The 14,153-nt window shown below is 42.8% G+C and overlaps 1 protein-coding gene across 2 annotated transcripts in view; it reads right to left on the reverse strand.

Moving 5' to 3' along the window:
* hps3 (HPS3 biogenesis of lysosomal organelles complex 2 subunit 1) overlaps positions 1–14,153 on the reverse strand; it is a 46,659-nt gene that overhangs the window by 23,371 nt on the left and 9,135 nt on the right. For both annotated transcript variants that reach the window (XM_041174287.1, XM_041174280.1), the window contains exons 7-12: positions 12,448–12,529; positions 10,354–10,505; positions 9,526–9,634; positions 9,264–9,445; positions 1,929–2,106; positions 251–481 (exon numbers count right to left, since the gene is read on the reverse strand). In XM_041174287.1, the coding sequence (XP_041030221.1) occupies positions 251–481; positions 1,929–2,106; positions 9,264–9,445; positions 9,526–9,634; positions 10,354–10,505; positions 12,448–12,529 (934 nt within the window). The remainder of the gene's footprint in view (positions 1–250; positions 482–1,928; positions 2,107–9,263; positions 9,446–9,525; positions 9,635–10,353; positions 10,506–12,447; positions 12,530–14,153) is intronic.

Genomic DNA, 14,153 nt, shown 5'->3' on the forward strand with positions numbered 1-14,153 from the left:
TCAACTCCACCTCTGCAAGGTTCATCTACATCAACTCCACCTCTGCAAGGTTCATCTACATCAACTCCACCTCTGCAAGGTTCATCTACATCAACTCCACCTCTGCAAGGTGCATCTACATCAACTCCACCTCTGCAAGGTGCATCTACATCAACTCCACCTCTGCAAGGTGCATCTACATCAACTCCACCTCTGCAAGGTGCATCTACATCAACTCCACCTCTGCAAGGTGCATTTACATCAACTCCACCTCTGTGTATCGCTCCATGGCCATCTGGTACTTTTGCAGGTCTTCGAGTCTCAGTGCCACTGTTGCTTTGGTCAGCATCACCAGGGGTGACGGGCTGATTGCAGACAACCTCTCCAAATGGTCCCATGCAGTCCTTAGGCACACATTTCTCATACACGGGCTGCACAAGGCATGAGGAATTTGGGTTGGTTCAGCCAGCTTGAATACATGTAACACCTGGTTCGCCGTTTCCTGTGGGATATAAAAGTATTACTGTACTTTCAGAAAGCAAATAAAATCAATTGATTAAAAGAATATCCCATCCAACTACTGTCAGCTCCAAACTTCACTGGGTTACTCAAAGTCAACTCTTACTCTAAACCTTTAAATTAATTAGGGTAAACAAAATATTGAACAACATAAAGCAACAACTTGCATTTATATGGGATAAAAGCAAAATACTGTAGATGCTGGAAATCTGAAATAAAAACAGAAAATGCTGGAAATAAATCAGCAGGTCTGGCAGCATCTGCGAAGAGAGAAACAGAGTTGACGTTTTGAATCCGTATGACTCTTCTTCAGAGCATTAGAGATATCCCAGAGGGTTCGGCAGCTGAAGCAGGTTAGAGGGATAGGGAGGGCTGAAAACTTGAAAGGAATTGAACACAAGGATGAGAATTTTAACATCGAGGAGTTGCCAGAGCTAATGTTGGTCAGCGAGCACAGGAGTGATGGGCGAATGGGACTTGGGTGTGATTAAGTACAAGGTGTATAGGTTATACTAAAACTGTATAGTCCTCTGGTCAAATAAGAGCACATTGTCCAATTCTTATCCCCAAGATGCAAAATAAGCATTTCCAAGGAAGAAGTGCAGGAAAAGCGTAAGAGACTACTCCCAAGAGTCAGAGTATTGAACAGTGAGAAAGAAATAGGGGAAACTTGGGCTATTTGTTTTGAACGGGAAATTAGCGGGTGAGGTGGAGATTAAGATGGGAGGTCAGAGGTTTGTAAATTTGTAACTGCCAAAGAACAGGCAAATCTTAAACACTACCTCAATCTAAACTGCGACAGCAGAACGATGGGACACAAGTTCAAACTAAGAAGAGGTAAACGATGTTGGAAGGTTCTTTATGCAAAGGGTGATTGACATCTACAATGGATTCTGAACACAGTACCATGGAAAAATTCTGAAACCATTTGTTTCGAAGCTTGGAATGTGAGGCAGGGTTGAGAGAAGAGACAGAATCCCAACCTCTTTCTGGGTGGATGGGTCAACTGGTTTCCTCATGCACGTCTACTTTTTGTTTCTAAATTTAGCATTCAACAATTCTGCCCATTAGCTACATCATCTGAATTATTTAATTTACAGAGTCAATTGGTTGACAGTTAAATCCTAGGCTAGTTGAAGCAGCCAGGCAATGTTAGGCAGCACAGCATGGAATGCTCTGGCACAAAAGCAACTACGGATGCTGGAAATCCGAAATAAAAATGTCGGAATTACAGTACTCAGCAAGTCTGGCAGCATCCGTGGAGAGAGAAACAGAGTTGATGTTTCAGGTCAAAGCGTTTCTTCAGAACTCCAGTTAACATTAACTCTATTTCTCTCTTCACAGGTGCTGTCAGTCAACTTACTATTTTTATTACAGAATACTCTGGATTGTGTTAGGTTGCATCCAAGGTTATACTTAAAACTGCTTACTTCATTCAGTGGCTCTTCAATGTCCTCATAGATAGAATGCTTCAAGTAGTACATAAATCCTTTTCCAAACTTTTGGGGTTCATTTTCCCATAAAAGCCTTCTGCTGATTAGGTCATTCAGTGACAAGCCTGACATCTTATAATAGGGGAGAGCGAGGTGAAAATCATCCATCTCAAACCTATTGCCAAAATAAGTCCACCATCAGTTCAAACAACCTTTAGCACAGATTACAAACCTACGATTGCTCAATGCCTTAATTTAGTTCTCGTTCGGACTTACTACCAGTCAATGGAAAACCGTGGAGTAGAGATCAACTAACCTACTGACTCTAAAAGCAGATGGTGCCAGGGAATACTGTTTGAAATGTGAACAGCTTGAGAGAAATTCCATGGGACCCTTGGGGAAAATCAAAGCGGCAATCATAGAATCATACAACACAGAAAAGACAGCATTTGACCCATCATCCCTGTGTTGGCTTTTTTGGAAAAGCTCCAGTTAGTCCTTCTCTTCATGTCTAGCGCTGCAAATTTTTCCTTAAATTAAATCATGATCTTAGTGTGGAAAAACTGACCCACTTTCCTTGCTGCAGTGTCAAGTAAATAATTTATTAATGGAAAGGCATATCAGGGCAAAAAGGTGACAGATGGATTATATGTGGGCAGATGAGGGATCATCCACTTTGGTAGGAGGAAGAGAAAAGCAGGTTATATTTTAAAAAGTGAGGGACTAGTAAATGTTGGTATTCAGTGGAATCTGGGTGTCCTTGTACACAAATCACATAAGGGCAGTATGCAGGCATGGCAAGCAATTAAGAAAGTAAATTGTGTATTAGCCTTTATTGCAAATGAATTTGAGTATAAAAGGAAGTCTTGCTGCAATTATATGGGGCTTTGGTGAGAATATACCTGGAATGCTATGCATAGATTTGGCCCCTTTACCAAAGGAAGGATGCATTTGCTGTGGAGGTTGTACAATGAACTTAAGAACAAAAGAAATAGGAGCAGCAGCAGGCCATTCGACCCCTCAAGCCTGCTCTGCCATTCAATAAGATCATGGCTGATCTGATTGTGTTTCGAATTCCACATCTACCCCTTCCCTTGCCTAACAAGAATCTATATACCTTTGCCTTAAAAATATTCAGTGATCCTGCCTCCACCACCTTCTGAGGCAGGGAATTCCAAAGTCACACAACCCTCAGAAAAAATTATCCTCATCTCTGTCCTAAAAGGGTGACCCCCTAATTTTAAACAGTGTCCCTTTGTTCTGGACTCACTCACAAGAGGAAATATCCTTTCCATGTCCACCTTGTCAAGACCACTCAGGACCTAATATACTTCAATCAAGTCACATCTCGCTCTTCTAAACTCCAGTGGAAACAAGCCCAGTCTGTCCAACCTTTCCTCATAAAACAACCCGCTCATTCCAGGTATCAATCTCGAAAACCTCCTCTGATCCGCCTCCAATGCATTTACATCCTTTCTTAAATAAGGAGACCAAAACTGCACAGTTATGAGATGTACTCTCACGAATGCCCTGCATAACAAAAGCATAACACCCTTACTTTTAAGTTCAATTCCTTTCATAATAAAGGACAGCACTCCATTAGTCTTCTTAATTACTTGCTGTACCTGCATACTAACTTTTAGTGACTCATGTGCTAGAACATCTCGATCAATCTGCACCTTGGAATCTGCAGTTGTTTTCTGTTTAAGTAATATTCTGCTTTTTTATTCTTCCTGCCAAAGCGAACAACTTCACATTTTCCCAAAGTATACTCCATTTGCCAGATCTTTTTCCACTCACTCAACCTATCTAAATCTTTATGTCCTCTCCACAACATACTTTCCTACTTATCTTTGTGTCATCTGCAAATTTAGCTACCACGTCTTCACTCCCCTCATCTAAGTCAGTGATGTAAATTGTAAAAGGTTGAGGCCCCAGCACAGACCCCTGCGAGACTCCACTTGGCACATCCTGCCAATTAGAAAAAGACCCATTTATGCATACTCTGACTTCTGCCAGCCAGCCAATCTTCTATCCATGCTAATAAGTTACCCCCTATACCATGAGCTTTTATTTTCTGCAATAGCCTTTGATGTGGTACATTATCAAATTTTTTTAAAAATTCATTCATGGGATGTGGGCATCACTGGCTAGATCAGCATTTATTGTCCATCCCTAATGGTCCTTGAGAAGGTAGTGGTGAGCTGCCTTCCTGAACCACTGCAGTCCATGTGGTGTAGGTATACCCATAGGGCTGATTGGGAGAGAGTTCCAGGATTTTGACCCAGCAACAGTGAAGGAATGGTAATATATTTCCAAGTCAGGATGGTGAGTGGCATGGAGGACAACTTCCAGATGGCGGTATTCCCATGTGTCTGCTGCCCTTGTCCTTCTGGATGGTGGTGGCCATGGGTTTGGATGTTGCTATTTAAGGAGGTTTGGTGAGTTCCTGCAGTGCACCTTATAGTTGGTACACACTGCTGCTACTGTGCATCGGTGGTGGAGGGAGTCAACGTTTATGGGCGGGTTGTCATTCAAAACGGGCTGCTTTGTCCTGGATGCTGTCAAGCTTCTTGAGTGTTGTTGGAGCTGCACTTATCCAGGCAAGTGGGGAGTATTCCATCACACTCCTGACTTGTGCCTTGTAGGTGGTGGCTAAGCTTTGGGGAGTTAGGAGGTGAGTTACATATCACAGGATTCCTAGCCTTTGACCTGCTCTTGTAGCCATAGTATTTATAGTCCAGTTCAGTTTCTGGTCAATAGTAGCCCCCAGTATGTTGATAGTGGGGGATTCAGTGATGGTAATGCCATTTAATGTCAAAGGGTGATGGTTAGATTCTCTCTTGTTGGAGATGGTCATTGCCTGGCACTTGTGTGGCACGAATGTTACTTGCCACTTGTCAGCCCAAGCCTGTATATTGTCCAGGTCTTGCTGCATTTGGACATGGACTGCTTCAGTATCTGAGGAGTCGCGAATGGTGAATATTGTGCAATCATCAGCGAACATCCCCACTTTTGACCTAATGATGGAAGGAAGGTCATTGATGAAGCAGCTGAAGATCACTGAGCCTAGGACACTACCCTGAGGAACTCCTGCAGTGATGTCCTGCAGCTGAGATGATTGACCTCCAACATCACAATCATCTTCCCTTGTGCTAGATATGACTCCAACCAGCGGAGAGTTTTCCCCGATTCCCATTGAATCCAGATTTGCTAGGGCTCCTTGATGCCACACATGGTCAAATGAGGCCTTGATGTCAAGGCCAGTCACTCTCACCTCACCACTGGAATTTAGCTCTTTTGCCCATGTTTTAACTAAGGCTGAGGTCTTGAGTTGGCCCTGGCAGAACCCAAAATGAGCTTCAGGTGAGGTTATTGCCAAACAAGTGCTGCTCGATTACACTGTTGGTGACCCCTTCCATCACTTTATTGATGATGGAGAGTAGACTGATGGGGCGGTAATTAGCCAGGTTGAATTTGTTCTGCTGTGTGTCTGCAGGACATACCTGGGCAATTTTCTACATTGCCAGGAAGATGCCAGTGTTGAAGCTGTACTGGAACAGCTTGGTTGGGGGTGCAGCAAGTTCTGGAAATCCAAGTACAACATGACTACAGGCTCCCTTTATCCACAGCACATGTTACTCCTTCAAAAAACTCCAATAAATTGGTTAAACATTATTTCCCTATGACAAAACATGCTGATTCTTCCTGATTACCTTGAGTTATAGTACCCAGCTATAATGTCCTTAATAATTGATTCTAACAACTTCCTCATGATAGACAGCAAGCTAACTGGCCTATAGTTCCCTGTTTTCTGCCTTCCTCCCTTCGCGAATAGGGGTGTTTATATTTGCTACTTTCCAGCCTGATGGAACCTTTTTGAAGAATTAACAACAGCTCATCTACTACCTCCTTATCCACCTCTTTTAAGGTTCTAGGATTAAGTCCATCAGGATCCAGAGACTTATCAGTCCGCAGGTCCATCCGGTCGCACAGTATCACTTCCCTAGTGATTGCAATTTCACCAAGTTCCTCTCTCCCTTCCACCTCTGATTCACAGTTATTATTGGAATATTTTTTGTATGCTCTATAGCGAACACAGAAGCAAAATAATTTGTTCATTCCATCTGCCATTTCCTTATTATCTATTAACTCCCCACTGTCACTCTCTAGAGGACCAATACTCACTTTACTCACTCTTTCACTTTTTAAATACCTGTAGAAGCTCTTGCTATCCATTTTTACATTTCTAGCCAGTTTCCTCTCACACTCTAATTTCTTACTCCTGATTAATCTTTTAGTCATTCTCTGCCATTCTTTATATTTCTGACATATCATCTGTCCTGCCATTCATCTTTGCGCAGTTATGCTTTTTTCTGAAATTTGATGCTTTCCTTAACTTTTTAGCTAACCCAGATGGTGGGTCCTCCCCTTAGAATATTTTATAGTAGAAATATATTTATTCCGAATATTCTGAAATATCCCCTTAAATATCTACCACTGCTTCTCTAGGATAGCCTAGTATCCCAGTTAACTTCAGCTAGCTCATCTTTCCTGCCAACATAATTGCCCTCATTTAAATTTAAAATACTAGTCTTAGACCAACTCTTCTCTCTTTCAAACTAGATGTGAAATTGAATCATATTGTGGTCGCTACGAGGGGTGCTTTTACTCTGAGGTCATTAATTAATCCTGTCACATTACACAATACCAAGTCTAATATAACCTGCTCTCTGGTTGGCTCCAGAACATGCTGCTCTAAGACACTCTCTCAAAAGCTTTCCAAGAACTCTTCATCCAGGCTACTACGGCCAATCTGATTTTTCCACTTTATACGCAGATTAGAATCACCCATAATTATTGTCATCCCTTTATCGCAAGCACCCAATATTTCTTCTTGAATACTTTGCCCTGCACTGTGGCTACTCTGAGGGGACCTGTAGACCACTGCCACTAATGACTTTTTCCCCCTATTCCTCAAGTCCACCCAAACTGATTCTACATCCTGATCTCCTGAACCAAGGTCATCTCTAACTATTGCACCAATGCCATCTTTAATTAATAGTGCCAACTGTCCACCTCTATCTAGCTTCCTACTCTTCTTGAATGTCATGTACCCCTCAATCCTTGTTGTCCTGCAGCCACGTCTCCGTTATAGCTACCAGATCATGTTTATTTACTTCAAATGTGCAGGGAGCAATTCATTTACTTAAAGTTTCACCAGATTGATTCCTGGGATGAGAAGACTGTCCTAAGAAGAGAGATTGAGTAGAAAGGTCCTATATTCTCTGGAGTTTAGAGGAATGAGAAGCAATCTCATTGAAATTTGTAAAATTCTTAGAAAGCTTGACAAGTTAGATTTTGTTTCCCCTGGCTGTGGAATCTAATACTCAGGGTCATGGCCTCTGCATAGGGCATTGATCATTTAGGACTGAGATGAGGAGAAATGTCTTTAAGCAGAGGGCTGTGAATCTTTGGAATTTTCTACCTCATTTTCTACCTGAGTGGATGCTCAGTCTTTAAGTAGATTCATGACTGATATTAAGATATTTTTGGACACTAAGGGAATCAGGGGATTTGGGGGTTAGGAAGGATGGTTGTATTGCAAGTTGAAAATCAGCCATGATACACTGAATAACAGGGCAGGCTCGCAGGACTGGATGGCCTACTCCTACTCCTACTTCTTATGTCCATATATAAGTAGCACAAATAAGGGACTGATCTCTCACACTTGCAAGTACAACAGGAGATCCACACATGAAATGAAGCTCTCCCAGGTCACAATCTTGCTCCTGGAGTTGCTCTTTCTCTCTGCTTGAGGAAGCAGGTTTTCCCAGTAGCCAGTGCACAGGTAAAATTACTAGATTGAAATCTTAGGCCCCCCCAAATTGCTTTCAGAATTTCTCTAGGCTTACCAAACCTCCAGGGGTTGTCTGGGTGTCTCTTGGAATGGGACACAAATCTCCCAAGCAGCAAAGCCAGTAGGATATTGGGCCGATGCAGAGTACCAGTGAAAATTCTGGAAATACTCGGCAGGTCTGGCGGTAACTGTGGAGGGAGAATCAGAGCTAACGTTTCAGGTCTGTGACCTTTCACCAGTTCCCCAGTTTGAAACTGGTCTCTCCTCAGGCTCACCTGCAGGCCTAGGTTTTAACAGCTTATCTAAAAAGTTCAAAACCAGGAACAAAGACATTCAACTACCAGGGGAACAGGAACAGGAAAGGTCCATTCAACTCCTCGATCATATTGCACCGCTCAATAAGGTCACAGCTCAACTGTAGCCTAACTCCACCCAGCAGCATTGACTCCATATCTGTTAATGCCCTTGGCCCAGCAAAAACCTATTGGTCTCAGGTTTAAAATTATTTGAGCTGGCAACGAATATTATTTTTTGTGGGAGAATTCCACACTTCTACCAGCTTTTTCATGCAAATGTTTCCTAACTTCTCTCCTGAACAGCCTGGCTCTGATTTTAAGGTTATATCCCCTTGTCCTAGAATTCCCCGTCAGTGGAAAACAATTCTGTCGACCCTTTCAATTTCTTTCCAAATCCTAAAAAAGTCAAATCACCTTCCATATTCTAGGGAATGCAAACCTAGTTTATGAATGTCTCCTTATAATCTAATGCAATGCTTCCTCAACTTTTTCCAGTGTGATTCTATTTTACTGCCTCAGGCTTCGTGTGATCTCAGGGGTGGGGCTAGCTTCAGCTGCTCTGGGGCTGCGGGTATGGTTTAGCTTTTAAGTGGGTGGGGGGCTTTATTTCCGGTGGGGAGAGGGGTACTTTAGCTCCTCAGCAGTGGAGGTGGGGAAAGAAGCTCAGCATTGTGAGAACTGTTTAAGCTGCAGGGTTTTTTTTAAAGTAAAAACAAACAGCCTTTTATAGGCTTCTTTTCTGCAGCAGTACTCAGGCCTCAGAGACCTGTCCAATAGGCCATTTCCAACAATAGAAAAAAAAAAGAGGATTTAAAGGGGTCTCGTAGCCATTGCTGCCTCAGAGCTCATGACCTCAAAATCTCAGCCCCACTGGGGGTTGCGACCCACAGGTCGGGAAGCCCTGATCTAACACTCGGAGCCCGGTAATATTCTGGTGAATTTGCTCGGCGCTCCTTCTGCGGTCAATAAATCCTAAGGTGCAGAATTGTACACCATACTCCAGATGTGGATCCAATCTGTACAAGGTTAACATAATAGCACTTACAAAGGTCAGTTGCTCAGACACCACATGATCAAGCATCTAGAAAACAATTGGCAACCTTTGGTCAAATCGTGATGTCAAATCAATACATCGCATTGAAAATAACATTTTCCAGGAAGGTAAATAGCACATACTGGCTGTAACAGTCCCCCAGCTGGGCGCAATTCTCTTTGAAAGCAGGCACTAATTCTTCACTGTCAGTCTGGTTGCACAGATCAGGGTCCAGGAGAGCTGCTTGCAACATCAGGTGGGCTTCACTCAGCAGGTGAACATAACTCTGTGGACTGCAGGCCTTGTACCTCTTGCTATAGTCAACCTGCAACAGGGTTCAAAAGTTGAAGCTCAGTGCAGCAGCCAATTATCATGTCAAAGACGATGGCAATGCAAACTACTCACCATCTCCCTGCACAACAGAACTGTTGGAACCATCTGAAGGCAATACAAATTCCACCCCGGTTCACTCGTAACTGATGGCATTTTATTAGTAGCCTTGAACTTTTGAGGCCTACAAAAAAAAAAAGAAAATTTACCAATGATTTAATACCATACCCGAATCAGATGAACTTGGAGTTAAATGGTAATGGTTTTACAATTGGAGCAAAGCATTAACTCAATTTAAGACCAACTTTACACAGCAGAATCAAGGTATAATGAAAGATCTGGCTAGTAAACCAAACATTCACTATAACTGTGGTGATTATAGTCAATTCCCCCCTTTATTGCAGTTCCACAGAGCCAAGTTCAATTGTCCATTGGTGCTGAGCTGTATCTTATTCAGAACTGCAGTCTAGGGCTGAATCATATTATTAAAAAAAAACATGTAAAATCAACAGATATTAAAATCATTAATGCTAAGACATAAGCAGGTATCCAGCAGAATTAAGCAGCCCTGCAGTACATTAATGGAATCCAGCACAAATGGAGAACTTCAACATTGTGCACAAATTGATTTTGCAACTAGAAATTAGAGGCTTATATTTGAATGATCACAAGTGGGTTCAACTGTAGTGGGAACTTCAAAGGTTGATCTTAAATCTTAAATATTATGACGATAGCAATAAAGGTTGACCAGGAATGGAATGAGAGTCTAATTATGGACCTGATCATCGGCAAATGTTGATTTTTTTTTTGTCTCCAATTTTCATGCTGCCCTTCGGAACGAGTTCTCCAGGGGATGCTCTTAAAGTGATATGGTACGGCAAGGTGGAAAAGCTTTGTACTCACGATCCTTTCTTTGGCTCGATTTGTCTATCTGGGACATGGCATTCTGTCTTGGCCAGCAGAATCAAGTGGTTTCTGGAATGACACACCGCTCTTAGTCCGATAAAGAGCTGCATACGCAAGGCACTCACTGGCATGAAAAACGGTGGACAGGCCTACCCAAAGAGAAATACCGGCAAGAAAAACAATTACGCAAGAGACTCAGCAAGCAAATACATGAGATTTACTGCTAAAGGTATTTTCTCCCCATCACCACACATCTTTTACATGATCTAGATTGTATTTGTCTATGAATTATCAATGCTATTGTGTCAGCTAAGCTCAATGGGCCACTTATGAGCCAAATGGTCTTGGTTCAAGTCTCTTCACCACCATCACCCCACTCTGGGGACCAGCAGATAACTAAGCTGACACGTCAGCACAGCACTGAGGAAATGCTGCATTGTCCAAGATCCTATATTTCAGACGAACTGTCAATCTGCTTTTCCTGATATTTCTATTAATAACCTAGACCTTGGTGCACAGGGCACAATTTCAAAAATTGAAGAGGATACAAAACATGCAAGTGTTGTGAACTTTAAGGAGGATAGTGTAGAACTTGAAAAAGACAGGCAGGTTGGTGAAATGGGCATTCAAGTTGCAGATGAAATTTAATGCAGAGAAGTGTGAAGTGATTCATTTTGATAGGTAGACTGTGGAGAGACAATATAAAAGATACAATTCTAAAGGCAGTGTAGGAGCAGAGGGACCAGGGTATATATGTGCATAAATCATTTAAAGTGGCAAGAAAGGTTGAGAAAACAGTTAATAAAGCATACAGCATCCTAGGCTTTATTAATAGGGGCATAGAGTATAAAAGCAAGGAGGTTATGTTAAACTTGCATTGAACATGGTCTAGCCTCCACTGAAGTATTGCATCCAGTTTCTGGGAAGATATCAAGGCATTAGAGAGGTTGCAGAAAAGATTCATGAGAATGGTCCCAGAGGTGAGGAGCTTCACTTACATCGATAGATTGGAGGGGTTGGAACTATTTTTCTTGAAGAGAAGGTTGGGATAGGATTTGACAGAGGTATTCAAAATCGCAAAGGATCTGGACAGAGTGGAAGGGTAGAAACAGTTTCCATTGGTGGAAGGATCGAAAACAAGATGATTTAAGGTAATTTTTTTAATTCATTCATGGGATGTGGGCATCACTGGCTAGGCCAGCATTTATTGTCCATTCCTAATTGCCCTTGAGGTGGTGGTGGTGAGCTGTCTTCTTGAATCGCTGCAGTCCATGTCCAATTGGCAAAAGAAACAACGACAATATGAGGGAAAACGTTTTCACGCGGTGAGTGGTTAGGATCTGGAATGCACTGCGTGAGAGTTTGATGGAAGCAGGGCCAATTGAGGCTTTCGAAAGGGAATTGGATTATTATCTAGAAAAGAAGAACATTCAGGGCTATGGGGAGAAGGCCAGGCAGTGGCACTAGGTAAATTACCCCTATGGAAAGCCAGCAGCAGACATGACAGGCCGAATGGCCTCCTTCTGTGCTGTAACAATTCTGTGATTCTGAGGCTCTGTTTGTCTGTTCTACCAGATGCTGAAGACTCAATGGCAGTATTCAAACAGAGCTGGTAATTCTCCCATTTCTTGCCACAACTGTCCCTTTTTTTAATTTATTTACAGGATGTGGGTGTCGTTGTTGAGGCCAGCATTTATTGTCCATGCCTAATTGTCCTTGAGAAGGTGGTGGTGAGCCACCTTCTTGAACCATTGCAGTCCATGTGGTGTAGATACATCTACAGTGCTGTTAGGAAGGGAGTTCCAGGATTTTTACCCAGCGACAGTGAAGAAACGGCGATATAGCTCCAAGTCAGGATGGTGAGTGGCTCAAAGGGGAACTTCAAGGTGCTGGTGTTCCCATGTGTCTTAACAGTTCAGAAGAACTTCATCATTGAACTCGTTGTTTTACCAGCAACACAGAATGGTTACTACATTTGCGCAGGCAAAATGGTTGTCACTATACTGTGATAAAGCATCACATATTTTAATTATTTTTTTAAAATTGCTGTGTAGCATGAATGATCACATTCATGAGCGAAACAAAAAATACCTTATTGTTGGTGTCCATCTCTGGATCCTTATCTCGAGCAGCTACTGCACTGCACCTGACTGTGTAACATAGCAAGTTATTCCTGTCGTAGTGGGTGAGACAACAAGGATTATAACCAGGAACTGATGGAGCTGAATGTAAAGATCTGCCTCTACACAGATAGTGAATCCAAACAGTTAATCATAAGATTATGAGATCATAGGAGCAGGAGCAGGCCATTTGGCCCCTCGAGCCTGTTCCGCCATTCAATAAGATCATGGCTGATCTGACTGTGGCCTTAACCCCACTTTCCTCCATAACCTTTGACTTCCTTGCAGATCAAAAAATCTGCACAACTCAGAATTGAACATATTTAGTGACCCAGCCGTTGCGGCTTGCTGGGGAAGAGCATTCCAAAGGCTAACAGCCCTCTAAGAGAAGAAATTCCTCCTCATCTCAGTCTTATATCGGAGGCCCTTATTTTTTGAACTGTGGCCCCCGGTTTAGATGGTCTGGTCCACTGGGCCATTAACCAAAGTTACCACCCCGAATGGCATGCCTCTGGCTTCTTGTAGGAGCCAACACTAGCATTCATACAAAAGCAAAATGCCACAGACGCCATAAATCAGAAATAAATAAAAAAAATGCTGGAAATATTCAGCAGTTCTGGCAACATCTGTCAGACAGAAATAGAGTTAACTTTTCAAGTCTGTGGCCTTTATTGGAACTGGTAAAGTTTAGATATGTAATAGGTTTTGAGCAACTTTCCATGCAATTGCAGGAGATGCAACACCTGCCTTTTAGTTCCTCCCTTCTCAGCATCCAAGGCCCCAAGCACTCCTTCCAAGTGAAGCAGCCATTTACGTGTACTTCTTTCAGTTTAGTACACTGCGTTTGCTGCTCAGAACGCTGTCTCCTTTACATTTGGGAAACCAAATGCAGACTAGTTGACCGCTTTGCGCAACATCTTGCTTCAGTCCGCATCTTGACCCCAAGTTTCCTGTTGCTTGTTGTTTTAATTCTCCACCTTGGTCCCACTCTAACATGTGCCCCATTTTGCTGTGTTCCTTGGCTGGTTCGTTTTTTTTCCACCCTCTCGTTTCTTTCTTATTTCCTTCAGTTTGCATCTGATGGCAGCTATCCTGTCATTCACATTCTCTCTGGACAATTCATTCATTTCTTTACTTGTCCCTTTATCACTCTCTTCAGCTCTGCATCATGAAATAGAATCACAGTGCAGAAGAGGCCCTTCGGCCCATCAAGTCTGCACCGACACGTGAGAAACACCTGACCTACCTACCTAATCCCATTTACCAGCACTTGGCCCAAAGCCTTGAATGTTATGATGTGCCAAGTGCTCATCCAGGTGCTTTTTAAAGGATGTGAGGCAACCTACCTCCACCACCCTCCCAGGCAGCACATTGCAGACCATCACCACCCTCTGGGTAAAAAAGTTTTTCCTCACATTGCCCCTAAACCTCCTGCCCCTCATCTTGAACTTATGCCCCCTTGTGACCGACCCTTCAACTAAGGGGAACAGCCGCTCCCTATCCATCCTGTCCAGGGCCCTCATAATCTTGTACACCTCGATCAGGTCACCCCTCAGTCTTCTCTGCCCCAACAAAAACAACCCAAGTCTATCCAACCTCTCTTCATAACTTAAATGTTTCATTCCAGGCAACTTCCTGGTGAATCTCCTCTGCACCCCCTCCAGTGCAATCACATCC

The sequence above is a fragment of the Carcharodon carcharias genome, chromosome 2, assembly GCF_017639515.1.
Source record: "Carcharodon carcharias isolate sCarCar2 chromosome 2, sCarCar2.pri, whole genome shotgun sequence".
Taxonomy (NCBI): Eukaryota; Metazoa; Chordata; class Chondrichthyes; order Lamniformes; family Lamnidae; genus Carcharodon; species Carcharodon carcharias.